The sequence below is a fragment of the Myxocyprinus asiaticus genome, chromosome 12 (genome assembly GCF_019703515.2).
Source record: "Myxocyprinus asiaticus isolate MX2 ecotype Aquarium Trade chromosome 12, UBuf_Myxa_2, whole genome shotgun sequence".
NCBI lineage: Eukaryota > Metazoa > Chordata > Actinopteri > Cypriniformes > Catostomidae > Myxocyprinus > Myxocyprinus asiaticus.
The window spans coordinates 21,921,645-21,948,614 of record NC_059355.1 but is presented as its reverse complement, the minus strand read 5'-3'; the positions used below and the strand labels follow the sequence as shown (position 1 = coordinate 21,948,614).

Here is a 26,970-nt window from a genome sequence, read left to right as displayed (position 1 = left end):
TTTTCATTACAAGTTTGTATTGCGTGATATATACATCATGTAGAAAAGTTTGCATATGTTTCAATTTTGGAGCTTTGTTATGCTGTTCAAGAGAGTGATTTATAAAATATAAAAGTCAGTAAAAAAAAAAACTGTCAGTAGGTGGCTCGCACAGACCTAACACTTACAGTGCATTATTAATATAAGTATATATTAATATATACTGCAAGTATGAAATAAGTATTATATTAATATATATGTATAATTTACTTTTAATATTTGTAATATTTTAAAGATTCAAGTATTGCCAATTAATTGCAAAATTTTGCAGAATTAGCTGCAAAAATAAAGGGCATCTGGAGCACTTGCTTCTGTTTCACACATGACAATAAAAGACTGAGCACAAGATGGTCCTGAATAAATTATTTAATCAATTACAATAATGACAATTGTGCATGTGCACAGTTATATTTTTTCCTCTGTGCTTGTGCATTTTGGGATTTTAATGTATCCAAGTGGCTTAAGTGTTTTGACTACATTCACCAAAATTAGTTCAGATCCATTTAATGATTCAGTGACCATTTCTGGTGATGCCAGAAGGTGGTGACAAATGAGTGCCTTGTGTGAAATTAGTCACTGAATCAGAGATCAAAAGAACATTTTAATCCTTTAAAATTTGTATGTCTTCAGACTAGGGCTGTCACAATTATGCAGTCTGGCTGACGATTAATTGTCAAACAAATAATTGCGATTATGCTGATTAATTGTCTGTTTTAGGGCTGTGACAATTGTCTCGTTAAGGGCTTTTACGATTAATTGTCATATAAATTGTCATATTTAAGGTGGGCTTTTTTTCTGCTTGTTTGCTTTATACACCTTAAGAAGTCATTTTTACATATTTACCTTCAAATATAAACTAGCAAAAAAAGAAACGTCCCTTTTTCAGGACACTGTATTTTAAAGATAATTTTGTAAAAATGCAAATAACTTCACAGATCTTTATTGTAAAGGGTTTAAACAGTATTTTCCATGCTTGTTCAATGAACCATAAACAATTAATGAACATGCACCTGTGGAACGGTCGTTAAGACACTAACAGCTTACAGACGGTAGGCAATTAAGGTCACAGTTATAAAAACTTAGGACACTAAAGAGACCTTTCTACTGACACCAAAAGAAAGATGCCCAGGGTCCCTGCTTATCTGCATGAACATGCCTTAGTCATGCTGCATGGAGGGATGAGGACTGCAGATGTGGCCAGGGCAATAAATTGCAATGTCCGTACTGTGAGACACCTAAGAACGCACTACAGGAAGGACAGCTGATTGTACTCGCAGTGGCAGACCACGTATAACGACACCTGCACAGGATCGGTACATCCGAATATCACACCTATGGGACAATTACAGGATGGCAACAACAACTGCCCGAGTTACACCAGGAACACACAATCCCTCCATCGGTGCTCAGACTGTCCACAGAAGGCTGAGAGAGGCTGGACTGAGGGCTTGTAGGCCTGTTGTAAGTCAGGTCCTTACCAGACATCACCGGCAACAGCGTCGCCTATGGGCACAAACCCACCTTCGCTGGACCAGACAGGACTGGCAAAAAGTGTTCTTCACTCACAAGTCGCAGTTTTGTCTAACCAGGGGTGATGGTCGGACTCGCATTTATCGTCGAAGGAATGAGCGTTACTCCGAGGCCTGTACTCTGGAGCGGGATCGATTTGGAGGTGGAGGTTCTGTCATGGTCTGGGGCGGTGTGTCACAGCATCATCGGACTGAGCTTGTTGTCATTGCAGGCAATCTCAACGCTGTGTGTTACAGGGAAGACATCCTCCTCCCTCATGTGGTGCCCTTCCTGCAAGGCTCATCCTGACATGACCCTCCAGCATGACAATGCCACCAGTAATACTGCTCGTTCTGTGCGTGATTTCCTGCAAGACAGGAATGACAGTGTTCTGCCATGGCCAACGAAGAGCCCGGATCTCAATCCCATTGAGCACGTCTGGGACCTGTTGGATTGGAGGGTGAGGGCTAGGGCCATTCCCCCCTGAAATGTCCGGGAACTTACAAGTGCCTTGGTGGAAGAGTGGGGTAACATCTCGCAGCAAGAACTGGCAAATCTGGTGCAGTCCATGAGGGGGAGATGCACTGCAGTAATTAATGCAGCTGGTGGCCACACCAGATACTGACTGTTCAGGGACACATTATTCCATTTCTGTTAGTCACATGTCTGTGAAACTTGTTCAGTGTATGTCTTAGTTGTTGAATCTTTATGTTCATACAAATATTTACACATTATGTTTGCTGAAAATAAAAGCAGTTGAAAGTGAGAGGACGTTTCTTTTTTTTGCTGAGTTTATAAATCAAATAATAAAATAGTGAAACAATTTCATGATTTCATTTTAAGGCTTTAAAACCTTATGAATGACATGAAAAATAAAATAAGTATCAAAATATCCAAAAATCTCTTTTTGGTCCATTTTAAATTTAACATTTACACTTGTTTTTTGAACTCATTTTATAATAAAATATCAATTTTATATATATAATTCTATATTATGCAATAGTAAAATATTTCTTTCCTAATTTCTTCACCATCACACATTATTTTAATGCTCTGATTAAACTCACAATCCCTTATTTGTCATGAAGTAAACCCTTTGAGATTTTGTTTCATTTTATCACACTGAAATAGTTAGCCTGCATCTCCTCCACTTTGTCACTGCGTGTCATTAACACGTGACTACACGATCGTTTAAAGTGAAACCGGAGCGCTTTGCGTTCACTATCAAAGTTTATACTTGTTCGTTTATATTTTCATGGGAGTTTGCGCAAGCCTCTGCTGATAGCGCGCACATCAGAGCGCTTCATGCATTCTTCAGGAGCAGGTTGACCTCCGCTGTGCGGCTCAGTGATGCTCGGATGCGGAGTTCAACTGAATGACACACAAAAGCACCGTTCATGTCATTTATACAGTATGCCTATATTACCGGTAGCTTAACATTCCCTTATTAAAATGTGAATGGAATTTGAATGCCCAATAATCGCGGTTGTCTCAAATAACCACGATCAGGTGCATTGTAAAAAATTGCTATAAATTTACGGCCAAATTACTTCAGCAATCTACTGTGATTCTTAAATACAGTAGTTTGCTGTTAAAAATGTTGCATTCTGGGAGATCAAGAGCAGGCTCACTGTGAAGTGACTAGTTTTACGGTAAATAGCTGTTCTATGCAAGGCATTAGAGTTAAATGAACATTTAAAATCATGATATCATCTTGGTGAAAGATGTAGTGACATTTTGAAACTTATATTTTAACACCCACCCACATGGTTAGTGTTCATGATGTTTCTGACTAACTCCTCGGTTCTTTATCATCTCAAATCGGCCTTCACTTCTCTGTCTAATGAGAAGTCAAATAATAATAATAAAAAAAAATCAACCTTTGAAGCAATGTACATATTAAATGTACAGTTTTTGCCAGGATTGAACAGTATATTTTTATGAAGAAAAAAAAAACAACAACGACCTGTACACAGTAAACAGGTTAACAGTATAGCACTGCATTGTGGGTTATAATGGTGACATACCCGTAAGCCTTTGCACTTGAATAAGTATGTATGCTTTGGCAATGCATTGGGGTTACAAAAATTTTAAAAAATAAAAATAAAAAACATGTACAAACGTTTTTATCCAGACTTAATAGAAGTATTAGTTTAATTAGTGTTGTTGTTTTGTTATCAGTAGTTGTTTTGTTTGGAGTCACCATTACGGTGATTAGTGTTCTCTTGAGCTGGCACCTTGGACCTTCTTTATTTTTATGTTATGTTCTTCCAGCCAGTCAATTTTAAATTTAACATTTACACTTGTTTTTTGAACTCATTTTATAATAAAATATCAATTTTATATATATAATTCTAGATTATGCAATAGTAAAATATTTCTTTCCTAATTTCTTCACCATCACACATTATTTTAATGCTCTGATTAAACTCACAATCCCTTATTTGTTTTAAAAAAAATTTAAAAAATAAAAATAAAAAACATGTACAAACGTTTTTATCCAGACTTAATAGAAGTATTAGTTTAATTAGTGTTGTTGTTTTGTTATCAGTAGTTGTTTTGTTTTTAAATTTTTGTTTTAAATTATTTTAAATCCAATGACTTGGCACTTATTTTGTCAATGGTGATTGACATGCAGCTCTGGGGACATGAGGAAATGACAAGTACAAAAATTGAAAATTATAAAAATAAAAATAAAAAAATAAATAAAATAAATTGACTACATTGACAGCATTGTGCAACGTTAGGTATTTGTTTTAAACAAAGCCTATTCAAATTGTAATGCGTTGAAATTAAACATTAAAAATACCTCAAATACTGGGAACTCAAATGGCACAGATTCTAAGTGAATCATCGGTTCTTCTCAACCAGGGGGCCGGGGCCCACTATGGGTCCGCGTGATTACTGAAAATTGTTGAAAATAAAATAGCCTATATTATAATATTCGGCAATGACTTCTGGAATGACAAAATAAATCATGATGAAGTATTTTAATTTATTATCATTCAGTTTCTCGGGGCGGACACTCGCGCTCAGTTGCGGGCTCAAACAGTTGCGTTAAATTGTGCGGTGGGCCTCACAGCAGCTTTCTAGTTTTGTTGCGTCAGATGATTGCAGTGGTTCAGTCCGAGCTGCGAATTAAACACCTTTGGGATTGAGCATGTCTCCTGTCATACGTAAGCGTGACTCCGCTCCAGGGATCCTCCCCAGTCAGGAGGATGCGCTCTTAACGGTGCGACATTGTTATTACGATGCACATTGAAGGCAATTGAGTAAACAAATCAATAGACACAGCGACCAACAAGCGTATTCCCGCAGTAATGTAAAAATGGCGAGACTGCTTCACAACTTGCTGTTGTTGACAGTCGGACTGACGCTGAAGATCAGAGTTATGGGATACTGGTCTCTCATATATGGATATTGCGCGCTGTGCACGGGCGTAGCGCTGCTCAAACTTGGCTGGAATATCATCCTACGACCGTCAACAACCTTTCAGTGGACGGTTCGTGAGACACCCCCCGCGTGCCTGAATGACACGTCCTTGGGAACACACTGTTATGTTAGGATCAAGGTAAGACGCGCGTTTCTTTAAGGAGCGAGGTAATATGGATGCATATTAGTGTATGAAAGCGTACGTGTATTAGGATAACTTTGCCCTTCGGTGCTTTGCTCCTGGAAGGAACGTTACTGAACATAATTTCAGCACCATTTGGGTGGACAGCGACCACACAAACTGATAGTCATAGTTTGGACTCCGCTGTCCACCCAAATGGTGCTGAAAACAGCTCCTTTAGGCAGTCGCGAGAGAGTTGGGATGTGTTTATATACCTGCAGAGCTTAGCACATTATGTTCAAAAACGAAATGTTCGGATTTTACATGTTTCTCTAAAAAGTATTTGCCTTTTTGGACTTGACAACAGCCACTTTCAGTTTTACCCATTAGAGTGTCTAGGTACTTACAAAATAAATAAGAAAGAAACTTTAAATGTTTTCCTAGAGTTCAATTTTAATGTTTGTCTCCAAAAAACACAATTTTGAATTACCAAGAATGTCCATTAAACAGCCACCAAACTCATCACATACCATTTGATGCAGGCTGTTATAAAAAAGTGTATGAATTTTCCAGAATTGTCATCACAAGCTATTGCTTCAATATTAGCTGAAGTTTGTGGATAAGACTCCCCTCTCTCATATTTTATAGCTCTATAAAGCAGAGAGATGTGCAAATGGATTTTTACATCAGGATGCACAAGACTGGTGGACATTTATCATATACTCCATTTACTGTGAAGAATAACTGCCTCTGCTCTCTGTGTGGTTATTTAGGAGTCTGGACTCAGATTTCACTATGTTGCTGCGGGGGAACGAGGAAAGCCACTTATGCTGTTTTTGCATGGATTCCCCGAGTTTTGGTGAGATTTTATTAAACACTCTCACACACACACGCACACGTACACACGGGAAACACTTCTCTACAGGGATTCTGCCAGGCACAGTTCCAAAGTATGTTGTTGTGGAGTCAGTCTTCCACATTATACCCATGGAGTCATAGAATAATAACTTAGTTAAGTGTGCAGGTTTGTTGTTGGATTTTTACTTTCACAGTCTAAATGATTCAAAGATGTTAATAGTATTAATTTAAAAGCACACACTGGAGTCTCCCTTAATTTTGGCTAAATCACTCTATGCATGTATATACGTAAATAGTATACTGTATATAATATATAATATAATATAATATAATATATATATATATATATATATATATATATATATATATATATATATATATATATATATATACAGTAGCTTTCTGTTCAGCTTTCTGTTCTTGGCTGACAGAAGTGGAACCCAATGTGGTCTTCTGCTGTTGTAGCCCATTCACCTCAAGGTTCGACATGTTGTGCATTCTGAGATGCTATTCTGCTCACTACAATTGTACAGATGGGGTTATCTGAGTTACCGTAGCCTTTCTGTCAGCTCGAACCAGTCTGGCTAATCTCCGTTGACCTCTCTCATCATCAACAAGTTGTTTCCGTCCGCAGAACTGCCAATCACTGGATGTTTTTTTGTTTTTGGCACCATTCTGAGTAAACTCTAGAGACTGTTGTGCATGAAAATCCCAGGAGATCAGCAGTTACAGAAAAACTCAAACCAGCCTGTCTAGCACCAAAAATCATGCCATGGTCGAAATCACTGATATCACATTTTTTACCCATTCTGATGGTTGCTCCTGACCCGCATCTGCATGACTGACTGATTAGATAATCACATAAATAAGTAGATGTACAGGTGTACCTAATAAAGTGGTTGGCAAGTGTGTGTGTGTGTATATATATATATATATATATATATATATATATATATATATATATATATATATATATGTACCAGTATGTATCTATATACTTAGTATGTAGTAAGCAGGTTGATTGTTGGTGTGTTCAGCTCTGCAAACTGATACACAATACCTTCCCTTTCAACAAATATTTCTAAATCTGACTTGTTTTGGACCTAAAATATCTAAATCTTGTTGCAAGAGGCAGATTTAACGTCCATCTTATCCTAACACCATCTGTGGTGTGTTGTATCATTGTTGTGAATTGTGATATGGCTGGAATATTTCAATATAGTTATGAGATGTGATATATAGTGTCGTGGCACTCTGAGTATCTGGGGACCAGTGAAGCTGTCATGTTTGTGAGCTGCCAGAATGCAGAACTGAGATCAGGACAGAACTGTGCCTAATTAATGTGGCATGGCTCCTTTCTGCTTCACTGGCCAATCTACTGTTCCAGAATCAGTGATGAACTCTTGAATGTATAGAGGAGACCTGGAGGACACCCTCGCCTATGACTTCTGCTCCACTTTAGTATGGTGCATTCAAAAAATGCAAGTCAAAGATTTCCCTTAGTGCTGAGCAATAGGGAAATGTGGGGGTTGGAATAGTGTGTGTGTTTGTTCATTTGAAACTCATCTATATTCTAACATATTGGGAGAGCCTCTGCTGTACCTGACTCATCAGAATTAGTAAGGCTTGCACCTTCTGCTTTTCCTTAACTCTCTCTCTCTCTCTCTCTCTCTCTCTCTCTCTCTCTCTCGCACTCACACACACACACACACACACACACACACACACACACACACACACACACACACACACACACACACACACACAGACCTTCTCAATCTTTAAAGACACAATTTCCAATTGGGGATTAGGCTACTACCAGCCTGGCAGATGAGTGTAATGATATGACTCAAAAGAATCACACTTACATAACTCGATCTAGTTTCAGGGGACTTTCATTAAGTAAACTGATTTCAGACAAGCCTGCTTCTATGCCAGTACTAGGTGTGCAGGTTGATTAACCAAGAGTGTCAAAAGGGTCTGACCTGTGGTTCAGTGGACAGTGCATGTGTCCGCAAGGCATAATAAGCATTGTGCAATCATAGGAATGCGGGTTCAAATCTAGCCTGCCCTATGTCCCGATCCCCTACCATCTCACTTTCCTGTTTTCTCTATACTCTCATGTACATAAAAGGTATAAAGCCCATAAAAGAAGAAAAGAGAAACATTGAGCCTTATTTATGAAACATGAGCAGAACAAAATCTGTGTAAATCGTTCATAAATCTATTCTTACATAAATTGTCCCATTTAATTGCTTGTGTCAATTTATGTAAGAATGGTTTTATGAAGTGATGCATCTATGTAGCAGCCAATCATCGGTATTGGCTGATAAAAGCAATTATCTGCACTATCGGACATCGTCTAATTGTTTAAAAAATAGCCGATGATCAGGCCAATTAGTTCCTGTCAATCAAAAGGGAGCGGAAAAACACAATGGATAATTAGCGAAATATTAAAATTTCTTTCAAAGTTGTTATTATTTATCAGTTATTTGAAACAATGTAGCATGAAAAGCAATGCCACCATCAAGTTATCGATATCGGCAGATTTTGTTGTAAATAATTGAATATCGTAACGACACAAAATATCGTTCATCCTGTTTTATATACAATTTACACAGACTGCTCATAGACAGTTCTGCTCATGTTTCATGAATAAAATCCAAAGGGCTCTAATCTCGTGAGTGCGCAAGGTGCAACGCAATCTGCAACAACCGTGCGCTATGTCTTCACCAATTTTCATGAGAGCGCTAATTGTCATGACAGTGCAAAGCGCAAGTGGCTGTGGGTGGGTGTGTTTGCGCATTCTGTGAGTGTATGCACGCAAACTGTGGGTGTATTGTATGTTAATTAAGTGCCGCGAAGTGTAATTTGCTCTTTCCTCAGAAATAGGTAATTGCGCTAAGACATTTCAGAACCATATTTGTTTTCAGCACAAAGTCTAAATTCAGTTCCTACATTTGAAGTTTGGAGATTTCACTAGCAGGTGGTAATAAAGTTCATGTCCAAACTCTGAAAATTTTGTCTCTGACAAATTGCAGCTGTTTAATGAAACAAAAATTTATGAGATTTGTGTTTTTCAGTTATTATTGATTTGTTTTTATTTACAAGAATCTTTATGATCTAATTTGTATTGGTATTTTTCCACCTGTTGTCTAATTATTTTTAAGCCACTGCTAAAGGGGCCAGTGAAAGAAGTTAGAGAGGGTAAATTGTTTGTAATTGTTATGATTTTTTTTGACCACTCCATTGTTTTGATTATATTTTCATTTTGTTTGAAGTGTAATATGAATTTAGAAATATTTTTGGTTGAATTTTTTGTTTCAATAAATTAATTACATTTTTCCAAATCAAAATCGGCCAGTAGAAGTGAATTGTGTGCTGATACAATCACTGTTAATACTAGCCATGATTTGTGTCAATAGAAGAAAATCATTAATAATTCTTACATTCTCTATAATTTAATGGAGCGTAAATCCAAATCCTGATGAGAAATACATTTTCCATGTGTATAAAAGGAGAGTGTCACTGTCTGAAATATAACTGACATTCAACAATTATGAAGTTATTGCACAAAAGAATATACAGTAAGTCTAAATTTCTGTTCTTCTAAATCATTGCACACAATCCATTTGCACTACCAACTTATGAATGTGCTGTCTTTGTTTATATTGCTGGTGCTTGACAGGGAATGGACTATGTAATAGGGCACAGACTGTGCCGGAGAAGAACCTCAGAATTAAATTGCACCTCTCCCAGCCCATTATAGCTTTGCATGGACAATTTCGCCAAGCCCACTTGCGCTTAGACTTAACACATACTTAAACAAAAATAACCAAACTTCATGGACCATGCCCATTGACTTAAAATAGGGCCAAAAGAGTTTTAAGGACTGTATGTGCTGTGTGTGTATAGGCCTTTTGGCATCTAAATTTAACTAGCAAATGTATTCATATGAAACCCTTAAAAATTATAATGAAGATTTATCAAAATGCTGCCATGTTTTCCTAGGTTCTCCTGGCGTCACCAGCTGAGGGAATTTAAGAGTGAATTCCGTGTTGTTGCTGTGGATATGCGAGGCTACGGGGAGTCTGACCTGCCCTCCTCCACTGAGAGCTACCGACTGGACTACCTTGTCACTGATATCAAGGACATTGTGGAGTATCTTGGTAAGAACAGACTGCCTTCCTTATCTCAGTCCTATTTCCATTTCACATTCTTGTCTGACTCAAGGATTTGATAAGACTGTTATGGCGGTGAATGCTAATGTGGCAGTCTTCACAATAGTGTGTGGTGAAGGTAAACCTTTCACAGATGTCCTTACTCACTACGGCGTGACTCATGGACATGGTCAGGTGTGGATTAATCTTATATCATGGCAAAGTTAAATTATTATGTTTGTAAGTGGCCGGTGGTGTATTGTGACAGGCCGTCAATGACGTGTTATAAAGATTCATGATGATGTCTTGCTTCAGGGTCTCAGCTCCTTGACATTGGAATCACTCTATTGCAGACAGTGGAAACATCCACCCTCGCTCTGAGCAAAGGTGCCATTCATCCTTAGTCAGTCCTTGATACAACACTAAATTAACTTGAACTTAAATTACTGAGGAAGAAGACAGCTTATACATGAACGACAACATAAACTGTTGTTATTTCACCAAGAACGATATGTGGCCAAACAAGCAGTATTTAATTTCATTATTTTGTGTTACTGTATATATTGCTCAATAAAATTTATATTTGAGATTAAATAGAAACAATGTTGACTTAATGTAAGCATTTGGTTTATTGCTTATTTTATTTTTTAGTGGCATTTTTTATATGATTTTGTATTTAATTTTATTTATATTTAATTCAAAGGTCAATTTAAATTTGTATACATTTAACATAAATTGGAGCTGTAAAGGTCAACAAGAGTTTGAGTCCGGGTCACGCCATTTCCAGAACCCATTCCAAATAGCCTATGTGGCAAAAAAGGCCCCAAAAATCAATCTTTAACAAAAACTGTTTCGTCATTCATTAAAATGATTAAGGGGTCATATCATATTGCAGAGCCAGAAAATACCATCAGTTAAATCTTTACTGGGGCCTGGACTGAAATTGTCTTCTGTGAGTTGGTTTTGCATTATCTAAAGTTATCTATCCTGCTGGGAATGATATATGGAAACTAAAGAACAGTGGAATAACAGAAATCCGAATAATTCAAAAGATAGATTGCTGTTTTATAGTAATATGTAGTCAGAGTGGTTGGGGGTGAGATGATAATCTGACGTAGTGCGAGCTGCAAGGTGATCGTCTGTGATCTGCGACTGCTATCGGGTCCTTGAATAATGTATAAGGAAGGGTAGCCGGTGGACTTTCTTATGCCCCCTTAGGATAAGATGGTGCCCCCCCTAGGGAATTGGTGCCCAATGCAGACTATGTAATATGCGTTTAGGGACCGGTGGTACTATATGTAGTAACCAACACTCCTGGAAACTCCCTATTGCTTGGTAATATTTAAAATTTAACAACTTAGTCCTGCTGTCCCCATATAAGGACATACATTTTTAGGAAAACTACCTGCTCCAAAAAAAAAAAAAAAAAAAAATCTGCATTTTTATTAGGGGCTACTATTACAAATCAAAAAGGGAAATGTAAAATGCACACAGCTGTCACACTCGGTCTCAGGAGGTTAAAAGACTTTTTAAAAATTCACCTTCTCTGTTCTCGGTTTGTAATGAAATTATGGTGTAAATAATGGCAGAATGTTCATTTTTGGGTGAACTATTTCTTGAAGGAAGTGGTTAGTTATTCATTTGCTCATTTCTAGACGGCCTCATCAGAAGTTTCTAGAAAGAAATCTCTATCCTGATGGACATTCTGTCCTGTTTTGCCTCACTGACACTAATATACTTTAAATATGCACTGATACACACACACACACACCTTACATAAATATAGAGAAACATATGGGCACGGCATGCCAGCATACTGAAACTCACTATTCATCATCAAATACAAGCACTCTTTTTTCTTGCATGTACTCACATACATACACACATGACAACAAACAAACATGTCAGCTTCCTCCCTCTCATACTCTCCTCAGGATACAACAGATGTTTGCTCGTGGGGCATGACTGGGGTGGCATCATTGCATGGCTCTGTGCAATTCACTACCCTGAAATGGTGACAAAACTCATAGTGCTGAACAGCCCTCATCCCTGTGTGTTCACTGGTAAGTGCCCTATACATCTGACAATTAGACTTCAAGTTCTGTCATGCCAACCCCAGAGGGTCTGCTTTAGTTTTTAGGGCTCATTAATATTATGTGCATCATTCAGAATAAAATATTGTGGTTGTGTTTGGGGAACCTTGGGGCTTTGCCCTCCATCTGGCTCCTGTGCTCCAGCCTGGAGGAGGAGGTAATTACAGGCAGGCGTCTGGCAGAGACACGGGGGGACTGTGGCAATTCTTATAACACTACTCAATACCCACTGAGAGTGACATGTACAAGACCACACCTATTGTTTTTCTTGTACTTTTGGAATTTATATCTGCTAATAAGGGGGTCTGTTCCAAAACCTAGTGAGCTGCCTCTGGAGGCAGCAGTTTAAATTAAAGGCATCACTGACACACTCCCGCACTCCAATAGGTACCTTAGTTATGCCTCTAAAGAAACCACATTTTGCCTAAATTCTTAAATAGCATAGTTTGTATTCTTCCCTGGGAAAGCGATTCAGAATGCAGTGATGAGCTTGATGGAAAATTAAATCCAAGATGGCGGACGAAGCAAGAGAAACTCTTAATAAAAATATATGTTTAGTCCATTTAATTGTTAAAAGTATCAATAGTTTATAAAAATAGAAAATTGACTATTTTACTCAAATGTACTATGTATATTTATGCTAGTGTATTGCATCATTCCTCTCGCATCACCTGTATTGAAATCAATGGAGCGCAACAGTCAAATTCCGGAAGTGAAAATCCCATTTATTTTCTCTATAGGTGAATTGATTTTTAATAATAACTTATAAACCATTGAAGACAGACTTACAGAGGCTGTTAAAGGGATAGTTCACCCAAAAATGAAAATTCTCTCATCATTTACTCAACCTCATGCCATCCCAGATGTGTATGAATTTCTTTCTGCAGAACAGAACTTTGAGATCCTTATGGAAGAAATAGGGAAAAATACTTCTGGAACCAAGACAGCAGAAAAAGTGTGTTGGAAGAAATTAATCAAAGTCTTTGCTGATGTCAGAATATTAAAAACGTACTTCTACATGAGAGAATTTAAGAGAACTGACTCCTGGCATAATTTTTTTATTTAAATTGGACTTGAATGTTAAATAAATGCTGAGAGGGTAGATATTTGAATAATGGATCAAATAATAAAAAAATAATAATAAATTAATTTAAAAAAACATGATAACTGATATATGTACTGACTGCGTTTATCCATACAGCATCAATATCAATTCCAATGTTGTACAATGTATTAAGGTAACAAACACATTTAAGCAATTCCTAATAACATGCAAGTGATATGACTTAAATGTTTTAAAATTAAGTTTATTCACTAACAAATGAGATTTGTATTTTTGATGGGTGAAAAATCAATACAAATTGCTTGAGAGGGCTGTTTTCCAGGGCAAAAATATGCAGCCTCAACACAGTGCACCGTACCAGAACATTTTTTTTTTTTTAAATGACTGCCTGGATGTAGTTTGACTAAGAAAATGTACGTGCAAGTCATGCAGTAGAGGGAAATGTTTCATTTGCTCTGTCTTCTGCTGGCATACATGTGTTGTTCATTTATTATCATCTTCTGTGTCCAGATTATGCCCTTTGTCACCCAAGCCAGATGCTCAAGTCAAGTTACTACTTTTTCTTCCAATTGCCTCATTACCCAGAGTTTATGCTCTCCATCAATGACTTCAAGGTAAGCAACTGAATACATACTGTTGATATCTGTCACGTTTTTTTGTTCATGTTTTGTGTTCATGTCTTTAATTTTGAAAGTTTAATTCCTGTTTCTTTGCCATTGTTTTGTGTTAGGTATAGTTTATGTAACGTTTTTTGGAAGTCAAGACAAGTCAAGTCAAGTCTAGTTTAGTTCATGTTTATGTTTCTGTTCATGGTTTTTGGATTTCACATTTATGAATAAACTGCACTTGGGTTCTTCACATCATCATGGTCTTCGTCTGCCTGTAATTGCCAGCCTTCGTTACAATATCTAATTTAATTAATATTAAGATAAATGGTAGCTTGTGGAGGGATACAAATAAAGTCTTCATCCCTTTAGTAATCTCATATATATCAGTATTGTCCATAAGGATAATCTTTGAAACACTACAGAGATTCAGTTTGTCTTGAATTGGATGATTTTGATTAAACTGATAATGCATGCATGACAATCTCTATTACTTTAATTACCCAAAACATTCATTAACTTGAGATGATTTCACCTGATTGACCAGCTCCTCTCTTTAGCATGCACATTTGTTTGTGAGTTAATCAGTGAGCCAAGTTCATCCATCTGGCTCCAACACTCAGTCATTTTGAACAAGCCCAAGTTTGCACAGCAGCTGACACCAGTCTGTGTTTGAGGTCTGATTGTTTTATGCATATCATGCATAATAATGGGAAACCCAGCCAATGTAGACATCTATTTTGGTTTGAAAAAAATTCTGTATGAGAAAGAATAACAATAATTATTTTGTTTAACTATCTAAAATGTGTCCGTGTGTGTGGGTGCGGGGTTGGCGGGGGAGCCGTGTCTTTTTTAGATATTTTTTTATTCTGCTTTCTCATTGGGTGCTGATGTGGATTTGCAGGCGCTGAAGAGTTTATTCACCAGCCGCAGCACAGGCATCAGCTGTAAGGGCCGCTGGCTCACCACAGAAGACCTTGAAGCCTACCTGTATGCCCTCTCCCAGCCAGGGGCCCTCACTGGGGCCCTCAACTACTTCAGAAATGTCTTCAGGTACTTTAAAATTGTGTCTTATTATCTAGTTTGTCTTTGGTGTTTGTTAGCCAAAAATGCTGATTTGCAATAAGAGACCAGGGGCAATTGAATCAGGGGGCAATTTTAACACAATAACTGTCTTTTGTCAAAAACAAGATAAAGTGAGGACACTTTTGCAATGTATGCCCTATAAATTTCTCTCTCAGAAGTGTGAATCTGAGCAAATATTTCATTTGAAAAGTAATTGTCAAGAAATAATGATTTTGAGATATAAAAGTGATTTATTTATTTGTATATTATTTATTTATTTATTTATTTTGGATGTTCAGTATTTTTTCTTGTCCTGTCTAAAGTTATGAGTGTATGGCTGAAGCATGTTCTTGACTTATCGGTTGATCGAAATGTTTTAGTAAAAAAGGATTTCATGTGTTTAAAATCTTACATTACAATAAATGTATACATTAATTATGACGTTGGCCCACATTGACAGCAAATAAAATAATGATTACCATAGCAAGGAGAAAACTATTCATAATTCATTCTAAATATTAAAGCAGTTATATATATATATATAGATATATATATAGATATATTTATAGATATAGATATATATACACACATATACATACACGGGTGGGTACAATTCAATGAAGCTGTCAGCTGAGGACATGTGAGGTGTCTATTTCTCAAACTAGAGACTCTGATGCACTTATCCTCTTGTTTAATTGTACATTTGGCCTGCCACATCTCTTTCTGTCCTTGTTGGAGCCAGTTGTCCTTTGTCTTTGAAGACTGTAGTATACACCTTTGTATGAAATCTTCAGTTTGTTGGCAATTTCAAGCATTGTTTAGCCTTCATTCCTCAAAACAATGATTGACTGATGAGTTTCTATAGAAAGTGTTTTTTTTTTGTTGTTGTTGTTGTTTTGCCATTTTTTACCTAATATTGACCTTAAGACATGCCAGTCTATTGCATACTGTGGGAACTCAAACACACAAAAAAAGACAATGTTAAGCTTCATTTAACGAACCAAATAGCTTTCAGCAGTATTTATTATAACGGCAAGTGATTTTCTAGGATCAAATTAGCAATTTAGGATGATTACTCAAGGATATGTTGTTGGAGTGTTGACTGCTGGAAATGGGGCCTGTCTAGATTTGATCAAAAATGACTTTACATTGTGGTCAGTTGAATGCCACTTTGGTGAATTAAAGTACCAATTTCCTTCCGAAAAGGCAAAATCTGTACATTATTCCAAACTTTTGGCCGCCAGTGTGTGTATATATATATATATATATATATATATATATATATATATATATATATATATATACACACACACACACACACACACACACACACACACACACACACACTACCAGTCAAAAGTGTTGAAACACTTGACTGAAATGTTTCTCATGATCTCAAAAATCTTTTGATCTGAAGGCGTATGCTTAAATTTTTAAATTAGTTTTGTAGACAAAAATATAATTGTGCCACCGTATTCATTTATTTCATTATAAAACTAAAATTTTAATAAAAAAATAATAAAGATAAGCAGCCAATAAGTGCCCAACATAGATGGGAACTCCTTCAATGCTGTTTAAAAAGCATCCCAGGGTGATACCTCAAGAAGTTGGTTGAGAAAATGTCAAGAGTACATGTCTGTAAATTCTAGGCAAAGGGTGACTACTTTGAAGATGCTAAAATATAACACAGTTTTGATTTATTTTGGATTTTGTTTAGTTACAACATAACTCCCATAATTCCATTTATGTTATTCCATAGTTTTGATGACTTTACTATTATTCTAAAATGTGAAGAAAAAAAATAAAATAAATAATAATAAAGAATGAGTTAGTGTTTCAAAACTTTTGACCAGTAGTGTATATATGCTTTTATTTGAAATACAGTGGGATAATTAAAAAAAATTAAAATACAAATTTTGTCCCTGACCACTCTTACAGCTTGTATTAAATTCAGTAATATAATATATTATTTCCCAATATAAATATATTAACGGTACTGTTACTTTTGGAACATATACAAATGTGTCTTATACCAAAAGATAACATAGACATGTGTAGTAGTTTGTGAGTGACTGCCTACGAATTACAATCATGTAGTAAAGAGAATGTTGCCCTCTAGTGTCTACTGGATATTGATATTTAGTGGATATTGTACAAGAGGAACCCTTTTAATGGGAATAAGTTGATTTGTTTTGTTTTCAGCAATTATAGCAGTAATGTTTAAAAACACGATTTTAAATAAAAAAAAATAATTGTTAAATAGTTATTTCTTAATGTTATAAATGTAATATTGAAAATCTGCATGACTGAGGTTGACAGAATAAGACTTCATATTTCATATGTGCAAGTGTCCTTGTCAAGAGAGAGATTGATTTCATGCACCCTGAACTGTGCATGAACAGCATTTAACTCATAATGGGTTCAGATCAGCATTAGATCAACTGCTGGCTTTTTGCTATGACTAAGTACTAATACTAGTACTAATAAAAATCAAGATTAGGATTTGAATTGATTTGTCATATCCTCAAAACAATTGTGGACATCCTAGTGTATATATTCTGTGTTAATATGTTGGAAGAGTGTGTGTGTTTGGAGCATGTGAGATGTCCATGGTTGACTGAGCCCTCCATCTGCTCCTGAAGCACACTTTGATTATGTCTCAGGGCAGAGCTTTGCTGACTGTGTGTTTGTGTTCATGAGTGGGTGTGTGTAGGTGGACAGGTGGGTGTGTGTAGGAGGATGCTGACATATTTTCTACGTAAAATAGGAACACATAACTTAATTTTAGAAAGTCATTGAGAGAGACATGAAATTGCATACATTCTTCTTTAGGGGATTGTCATAAATCTCCTGTACACTTGTATCTTATTCTAACCTTGAATCAAAACAGAAATGAACAGGGTAACACGTTACAATAAGGTTCCATTCGTTAATGCGTTAGGTATTATGAAATAACAATGAACAATTCATTTTTTTACACCACTTATTAATCTTTGTTAATGTTAGTTTATAAAAATACAATTGTTCATTGTTAGTTCATAGTGCATTAACTAAAGTTGACATTGACAACTTTTAATTTATAAAATGTATTAGTATATATTGAAATGAACATAAACCAAGATTAATAAGTGCTTTACAAGTATTGTTCATTGATAGTTCATGTTAACTAATGTAGTTAAAGGGATAGTTCACCCAAAAATGAAAATTCTCTCACCATTACTCAGCCTTATGCCATCACAGATACTGTATGTATGACTTTCTTTCATCTGCTGAATTTCTCAGCTCTTTTGGTGCATACAATGCAAGTGAATGGGTTCCAAAATTTTGAAGCTCCAAAAATCACTTAAGTCAGTATAAAAGTAATCCGTAAGACTCCAGTGGTTAAATCAATGTCTTCAGAAGCGATATGATAGGTTTGGATGCTAAACATATCACTTTCACATTATTCTTTTTGTGTTTTTGGTGATACACATTCTTCATGCATACCGCCCCCTACTGGGCATGGAGATGAATTTCTAGCAAAAAAGGACTTTTTGCAAAATAACTATTGATCTGTTTCTCACCCACACCCATCATATTACTTCTGAAAATATGGATTAAAACACTGGAGTCTTATTGATTACGTTTATGCTCCATTTTTGTGCTTTTTGGTTCATCAAAATTATGGCACCCATTCACTTGCATTTCATGGATCTACAGAGCTGAAATTTTCTTCTAAAAATCACAATTTGTGTTCTGCAGAAGAAGGAAAGTCATACACATCTGGGCTGGCATGATGGTGAGTAAATAATGAGAGCATTTTTGGGTGAACTATCCGTTTAAATAAAGTTAACAGCTGGAACCTTATTGTAAAGTGTTACCATGAACAGTTTTCTTTCATTCAAGTCTGAATTACAGCAGTGGTTCTCAAATTATTTTAATGCAGGACCCAACACAAGTTGTGACCAAAATAGTTTCTCGAACAAAGAAACCTGTCCTTAAAATCAAAAATGTAATTGTATTAATATTACTATGGTCTTCATATGCTCAACAATATGCAAAAGTAAATATATTATAGGCTGAGGAAAATTTACAATTTCGTAAATCCATAGACACAATCTAATTCCTGGAATAAACACTGGGCTAAATTGTCTACTTCCTTTTTAAAGTTGAAAGTACTTTTCTTGTTATATGTTATAATCAAATCTTGTTATACACACACGCACACACGCGCGCGTGCACACACACATGTTGGTGCGGCCATCCTTATGAAGACTCTCCATAGACATAATGATTTTTTGATACTGTACGAACTATAGATTCTATCCCATAACCCTAACCCTACCCTTAAACCTAACCCTCACAAACAACTTTCTGCATTTTTACATTTAAAAAAAAAAAACATCGTTTAGTATGTTTTTTTAAGCGATTTGAATTATGGGGACACTAGAAATGTCCTCATAAACCACATTTATAGCATAATACCCTTGTAATTACCAGTTTGTAACCTAAAAGTCCTGAAACCACCCAACCCCCCCCCCCCCACACACACACACTTAAATTGTTTGATAAATGCCATCCCAGATAATGAATGTTCCTCTGCAGAACACAAACAAAGATTTTTAGAAGAATGACTCAACTTTGTAGGTCCATACATTGCAAGGGAATGGTGACCTAAACGTTGATGCTCAAAAAAACACAAAGGAAGCATTAAAGTAATCCATATGACTCTCCAGTGGTTTATTCAATGTCTTCTGAAGCGATCCAATCGATTTTGGATGAGAACAGAAAAAAAAAATATAACTCCTGTTTAACTATAAACCTTAACATCAGCAATCTCCTTGGTGATCATGATTTCAAGCTCGGTTACACTTCCATCATCTAGCGCTCTGTGCATGCATCAAGCACTAGGAAGTGTAATCGAGTTTGAAATCATTATTGTGCCTAGAGACTGCAATGGCAACACAGTAATTTAAAAAAATTTTTTTTTTAATTATTTGGTCTTTTCTCACCCAAGATTGATTAGATAGCTTCAGAAGACATTGAATAAACCACTGGAGTCATATGGATTACTTTTTATGCTTTCTTTATGTGCTTTTTGGAGCTTCAAAGTTATGGTCACCATTCACTTGCATTGTATTGATCTACAGAGCTGAGATATTCTTTTAAAAATCTTCGTTTGTGTTCTGCAGAAGAAAGAAAGTCATACACATCTGGGATGGCATGAGGGAGAGTAAATGATGAGATAATTTACATTTTGGGGTGAATAATTCCTTTAAGAATGTGTAAATACACTTTGCAGTTAGTCAATTTTGACCCTTTATTGAACTAACCAATACAGTATTTATATGCTGCTTTCTGCAGTGTCCTCCCACTGAGTCACAGTGAGGTGAGGTCTCCTGTCTTGCTGCTGTGGGGAGAGAGAGACGCCTTCCTGGAGCAGGACATGGCCGAGGCCTGTCGTCTGTACATCAGAAACCATTTCCGCCTAAACATCATCTCTGGAGCCAGTCATTGGCTGCAGCAAGACCAGCCTGACATCGTCAATAGACTCATATGGACTTTCATCAAGGAGGGAGAGGGCCGGAAACACTACAGGAACTTATAATGAGGTCCTTCTCCATCTGGCCTTGTCTGACGAGGCACGAGGAAACCAGGGATGATTCCTATGAAAACAAACCAATATAATGATTAATGCAATTACCATTTTAAATTTGATACATCTAAGGTATAGAAACAAATGGAACTTCAATGAAGCGGAAAAGAACAAAAGCACATTTTAATTGGAGAGGTTGCTTAGAGGGTTGAGAGTTTGATCTGTTTTTCTCAAGTTTGCACATGACATTCGCCTTAAAGTTTATTGGTGACAGTATTTTAAAGTGTGTTGCAAAATCTCTGTAAGTTGTATTGTGTGGTGCCTTTTGACAGCATTTTGCAACGTAAAGATGTGCCATATCTTTTGAGACTGAACTGTGGTGTTCTCAGACATTTATATCATCAGATTTGCTACTCTCTAATCACAATGTTATGGGACTTCTAAAACGCTCCAAATCTGTATCAGGTAGTGATGTCTTGTGAAAATATTGTTCCTGGTCTTTTGTTTTGTAATTTTTGACAATACTTTGCTTAAACAGTTGAGAATGCCATTATATTTTGATCCTCTTGTATGACAAAACAAAGTAATGTGTCAATATCGTACACTTTTTTGTATCTCTTCCTAAATGCTGCATCTAAAAAAGTAGAAACCAGCTCTGCACCATTTTGTAAGCAAATAAATAATAGCAGGAACTCACTTACCTGATCTCATACTTTGATTAAAAAAAGTACAGTGAAAAAGGTACTTTAGATATACTCTTGACTGGACCTTAAGGAGAGGTACAGGCATTAATTATGATTTTGGAAGAATTTTACAATTTTTTAACTTCAACTACCAACCTTTCAAAAAAACATCCAGATCAATAGCCAACCTAACATTTTAGATTTCACAGATTCTTGAGATAAGGGACAAAACATGTGCTACATAAAATAGTCCTCTTTTATGTTAAAAATCAAGAAATTCATAATAAAATACTGGAAAAGTTAAATCGAAAAGAAATGTGTATATTCAGGGCATTTATAACTTATATTTTAAAATAATTTCATTAGAATTTTTTAAAATGCATGCTCTATACTTGGAAGCACATTTAACTTATCCTGTCCTCAGCAAGAGGTCACATTGTTAAACTGCCAAACAACGTGTTTAAAAATGCAACAAGAGGGTAGAGATCTGTAAGATATCAAACAATTCAAAAAGTATAAACTTTAAATGTAATTTTCCATTAAAAACTGTCTATTCAAAGTTGTGTCCTCACTTTGCATTAAATCTTTTTTAACTTAACTTTTATATAATCCTGAATAAATCAGACAATGTCATGGTCAGCTATAACTCTGAGTACCCCTTTCACACTTCCTGTTTATGGTGGATGCAACAGTAGGACATGTGGACTGAGTTCGGCATTGCATGCTACCATACTACTCTTACTATTCCTGAAATGATAGACTAATATGGCAGAAGTAGTAAGAATAGTATGTATAGTAAGCCATTCCGAACTCAGCCATGATCTGGTCATTTCATTTTTATTTACTTTTTATATTTCAAAAATCAATGTTGAAGTCTCTGCAGTTGCAGCTAACATGTCAACACCGTCATCCTATTGTGATCATTTCTGTTAAGAATTATAAAATAATTTTGGCATTTGAGTTAGGTTATAGAGGCAGCTTTAACTGAGAAAAAGAAAGAAAAAAAATGGCTCCAGTGTACAACACATGGTTAAGATGAAAAAATATTCCATATGGTCAACTCCGTCAGAATTTCCAGAATAGTATGAAACAGAAAAAAATGTATAGAATATATATTATCACTTAACTCCTTTACTGAACACCATTATTAGATAATTAAAGACTTTACACTCTCATTGGATGGATCAAATTAAAATAGCATGCTTTTTAGTGTGTCTGACGGAGTTTACACAAATTACAGTAAGATGAATAAATGTCAATTTTCAGGAAAAGCATTTTGATAAAATCATGTTCCCTTTCATGGTTCGTTAGCTGAGACCCTTGTCAACAAATATATCCATTTCAAATTAATTTAGTGTTAAAAATAAAAACTACGATTTAAGCCCTGTTTTGTGTCTTGTCTCAAAAATCAGCGATTTTATGTATTTTAAATCTTAAATCTTCTTCTTCTTATTATTATTATTGTCTTTCAAAGACCATGCTTTGTTCTTTTTGAAAATTGTTTATCTCATGTTTCAAAATTGGTACAGACTCCTAATTTTACACTTTGCATCTTAAATTATATTGATAATTTCCAGAGGGGTTTTTGAAAATATTTTTCTTTGGCATTGTTGGACCATTTATCTTAAAAAAATAAATAAATAAATAAAAAGGCTAAAGCATGTTCATTTTTTTTTCTTCACAATTTTGTTAATTAAATATTTTGTTTAGTAAAAAAAATAAATAGAAAAATAAGGGTATATATCACTTTTGATATAAGTAAATATGTCAATATTTAATAAGACTACTATTTTAAGAAATCTTGATTTTGTACAGTATATTTTAACTATGTATGCATATTGCATATTGAATATAATGCATATTTTCATTTATATTAAAGGAATCAAAAGGAGCCTATTCACCCATACTACCTCCCCTTAATAATTTAAGCACCATATTACAATGAAAAATAATTAAAAAAATAATAATAATAAATACTGCACATGCAAAATGACAGAGTCATTCATATGTGCAACACACACTGATCTATATATATAGGCAACACAAGACCACTGAGTTGATATTTTGAGACCATAGAATCAAATTTGAAATGAATTAAATGTAAAGATGTTTAGGAGAAAAAAAATTCTGTACTTATTCTGGGCTTGGTTGACCCAGCAAAGCCCTTAACCTACTTTACAGCTCATGTAATTTTCACCTTCACCGCAAGAGGGCAGAAAAACAAAGCCAGAAATAATCGCAACTGTCAGGCAACGCTTCCCATGTGGAGGTTGTCTTAGTTTTCAGCATCGCATGGACTGTTTAAATAACACTTTCGGTATCAGTACGATTTATAAACATTTAAGCGCAGATGTGAATTCACAGTGAGGATGACATGCACTTCATGTGTGTTAGGGGGTGAGGTAAGTCAGTCTCCTCTTCTTCCAGTTGACGACAACACGACTGATGCTTGTGAAATGTATTGTGCTTGAATCACCTGTTTTATCCTCTTAAGAGAGGAATAAACACTATCCTCCGTTTTTAATGTGTATATTATTTCTCACTATCAATAGCAAAGTTCATTTCTTTGTTTCGGTGTTTAATGGAAGAGGCTAATGGCTAGCAGTCAGTATGGAGCAATGAATACACATCCACACCATTTATTTAACCAAAATTCATACCTCAAGTGTGATGACTGACGTGATTTTATGTCTTCTGTTGTGATTTTATGGCTGGTTTATTAATTATAGCCATAATTTCTGAAAAGGTGTGAATAAATGCTAATCTTGCTAGCAGTAAGATCAATGTTTTTCAATTCAACATTAAAAATAATAGAGATTCATAATATTGGCAACACAATAGAAGCCAAAGAAGCATCATCTGTGAGTCCATACTTTAATAATAAGACTGCCCGTCTCACACACAGATGCAGACAGGTTTTCAAATCCCACTGTACCCTGATCAAGACATCAAAGTGAATGTAACATGCAAAAATATCAAAACATTGTTTTAACCAAAAAAATAAAATAAAATAATAATATTGTAATTAATAAATTCTGTAAAATTTTGATATTTAAATTAAATTATTACTTTTTTTTTTTTTTAATAAAACACATTTAAAAATGTCATGCCCCGACTTGATTTAAAAAAAAAAAAAAAAAAGATTTTATCCTAAGAACGCATTTAAACCTTTAAGTAAAAACCTCTGCATTCATAATATAGTTGACCCTTGCCTTAATTCATGCCAGTGTGGTTTGATTATGGTCGTTTGTTTACCAAGAGCTATAACAAAAATACGATGATAGTGAAAATTTACTTGGAATGAACAAAAAGGTAATTTTTTTTTTTTTTTTTTTTTTTTTTTGGTGTTTGAAACCCACCTCTGCTGGGGAAAACACATACAGTATTTGCACAATTGCACTTTTGACTTCAAGTCATATTGTTACTGAAATATAGGCCCATGTGACACCTTACTAGTGTGACAACTAGCCGGGGTCTCCTGAATATGGGACATCAGCCACCCTGCTTTCTTAATATCAGTAGCAGTTATTGAAAACCCATATTGCTATTGTTGTTGGCAAAGCCCCACCCCCCAACAAAAAAAAGGGGACTGGGGATGCATGTTTCTTTTTGAGGGGTTGTAAGAGTGGTGCAACCTTCTTAAAGGGATAGTTCACCCAAAAATTAAAATTCTCTCATCATTTTCTCACCCTCATGCCATCCCAGATGTATATGGCCGTCTTTCCTCTGCAGAACACACGCAAAGATTTTTAGAAGAATATCTCGGCTCTTTAGGTCCATACAATGCAAGTGAATGGTGATCTAAACTTTGAAGCTCCAAAAAACACATAAAGGCAGCATTAAAGTAATCCATATGACTCCAGTGGTTTATTCCATGTCTTCTGAAGTGATCCAATCGATCCTGGAGAGATAATGATTATTTATATGCTGCCTTTATGTGCTTTTGGAGCTTCAAAATTTTGTTCACCATTCACGCATTGAATGGACTGCAAATTTGAGATATTCTTAATTCATGTTCTACAGAGGAAAGAAAGTCATACACATCTGGGATGGCATGAGGGTGAGTAAATGACGAGAGAATTTTCATTTTTGGGTAAACTATTCATTTAACACTTAAAAACAAAAAAATAATAATAAACTTGTATTTGTCAACTTCTAAAGTAGACTGTCTCTGTAATAAGTGTACTATTGGTCACTTCAGATAAAAGCATCAGCTAAATGATTAATTACCGGTATTCAATTATCGTCATCATTGATTGCAAAAGAATGAAGGTAGTAAAGATCTGAGAGTCTGTGTGATTAACTGCACTGAAATGTGTGCTGCTGTTTCTCTCATCAGATGTTTATCGGCACAGAAATGTGCTGACGTTTGTGCTCAGCAGTTTGGCAAAAACATGTCGTCCACTGAGGCTGCCAGGGAGTTCCAAGCCAAAGAGCGCAAATGCAGAAATCAGCTGAAGAAGCAATTGGCAAATGCACTCTCAGGAGATCTGAACCGGTAATAATTATCACCTTGAACGTGAAAGACTTTTTGTTATTCCTTGTTTAAACTTGCCTGGATTATCAGCATTTTAATATTATGCAGTCATAGTTTAGCAACCAGTGTATTCAAATCACTCTGACCTGCTTTAATGGTTGCACGGCTCATACTGCTTTCTTTGGTTATTTGATAAGCAAACTCCAACAATTTGCTTTATGTCAACATATAGGCCATCCTGCCCTTCATTCCAACCTATAATATGCTGTATGCTTATGGCACTGAGTTCTGCACCTGCTAGAGAGCCATGCTTATGTCATCATACTTAGAAATTAGTCCACAAAGCAGTTCTAGTTAGGGTTGAAATGCAACTCCCTTCTCTCCCACTTGATCTATTTGTGCTTACACTGGAGCAGAAAGGGCGGACTACAAACACACCAGCACCCAGCACAAAGGCCTGGGGCAGCATGGGATTCTGGGTCAACCAGATTCTTCGCAATACAGCAGAAGATGCCAGAAATGATGCAGATGCTGATGTTGATGTGGATGTGAAGATGGAGGAAGAGCCATCAGAAAAAAGACCTACTTTGTAGATTTAGTGTTCTGTGAAGACATCTGAGTGTTGCTGTGGTTTATTGTGCAGTAGGTTATACCAGGAATATTACCACTACCATCGCTTGGTCTTTGTATGAATAGTTTGTTGCCATAGTTTGTCGAAATCATTCTCCCTTTTTCCTTCTCTCATCTTGTTCTATCTCACCCTCTCTTATCCTAGGTTAACTTTACTGTGCTATAGAAACTTTTTAGTAGGGAAAGTTTCCATTTGATTAAAGGAATGGAAACATTTTAGCCTTTAACCTGTAGTACCTCGCCTTACTACCCAAAAATGAAATTCTGTTATTATTTACTCACCTTCATGTTGTTCCAAACCCAAAAGACTTTCTTTCTTCAACTGGAGATATTTGAAAAAAACAAAAGTAAAAGTTGCGATCCCTAATTTCCATACAGTGGCAGCTGATAGTGTCTCACTTTAAAGCTTAAACAAGGATACAAATTTGTCATAAATAGTGATGCACCGATCCGATACCTGGATCAGTATTGGCGCCGATACTGAAGCTTTTAGACGGATCGGGTATCGGTCCGACGAGCCTGATCCAAATCCAATACTGTGTGTTAGTCATGTTTGTTACTGTCAAGCTCCAAAAATGACATAAAAGAACAATAAAAACACCATTAAAGCAGTTCATATCACAGCGGTGCACAATATTTGAGCGCTTCTCAAGAACAGCA

At 35.8% G+C, this 26,970-nt stretch overlaps 2 protein-coding genes across 5 annotated transcripts in view; both read left to right on the top strand.

The window, feature by feature from the left end:
• The first annotated feature begins 4,696 nt into the window (after positions 1 to 4,696).
• Positions 4,697 to 22,854, top strand: LOC127449505 (epoxide hydrolase 4-like). 2 transcript variants are annotated; one of them, XM_051712988.1, is made up of 7 exons: positions 4,697 to 5,119; positions 5,875 to 5,960; positions 9,971 to 10,128; positions 12,054 to 12,182; positions 13,786 to 13,889; positions 14,785 to 14,933; positions 20,289 to 22,854. In XM_051712988.1, exons 1-7 carry the CDS (start codon positions 4,877 to 4,879, stop codon positions 20,530 to 20,532), a joined length of 1,113 nt encoding a protein of 370 aa, XP_051568948.1. In that variant the 5' UTR covers positions 4,697 to 4,876; the 3' UTR covers positions 20,533 to 22,854. The 2 variants fall into 2 exon arrangements, with proteins under 2 accessions (XP_051568948.1, XP_051568949.1); XM_051712989.1 differs by lacking the exon at positions 12,054 to 12,182.
• A 612-nt stretch (positions 22,855 to 23,466) lies between these two features.
• LOC127449504 (BTB/POZ domain-containing protein 8-like) overlaps positions 23,467 to 26,970 on the top strand; it is a 43,517-nt gene continuing 40,013 nt past the window's right edge. Inside the window, exons 1-2 of one of the 3 annotated variants that reach the window (XM_051712984.1) lie at positions 23,467 to 23,605; positions 25,543 to 25,701. In XM_051712984.1, the coding sequence (XP_051568944.1) occupies positions 25,598 to 25,701 (104 nt within the window). In that variant the 5' untranslated portion in view covers positions 23,467 to 23,605; positions 25,543 to 25,597. The remainder of the gene's footprint in view (positions 23,606 to 25,542; positions 25,702 to 26,970) is intronic. The other 2 variants (XM_051712985.1, XM_051712983.1) reach the window with 2 other exon arrangements.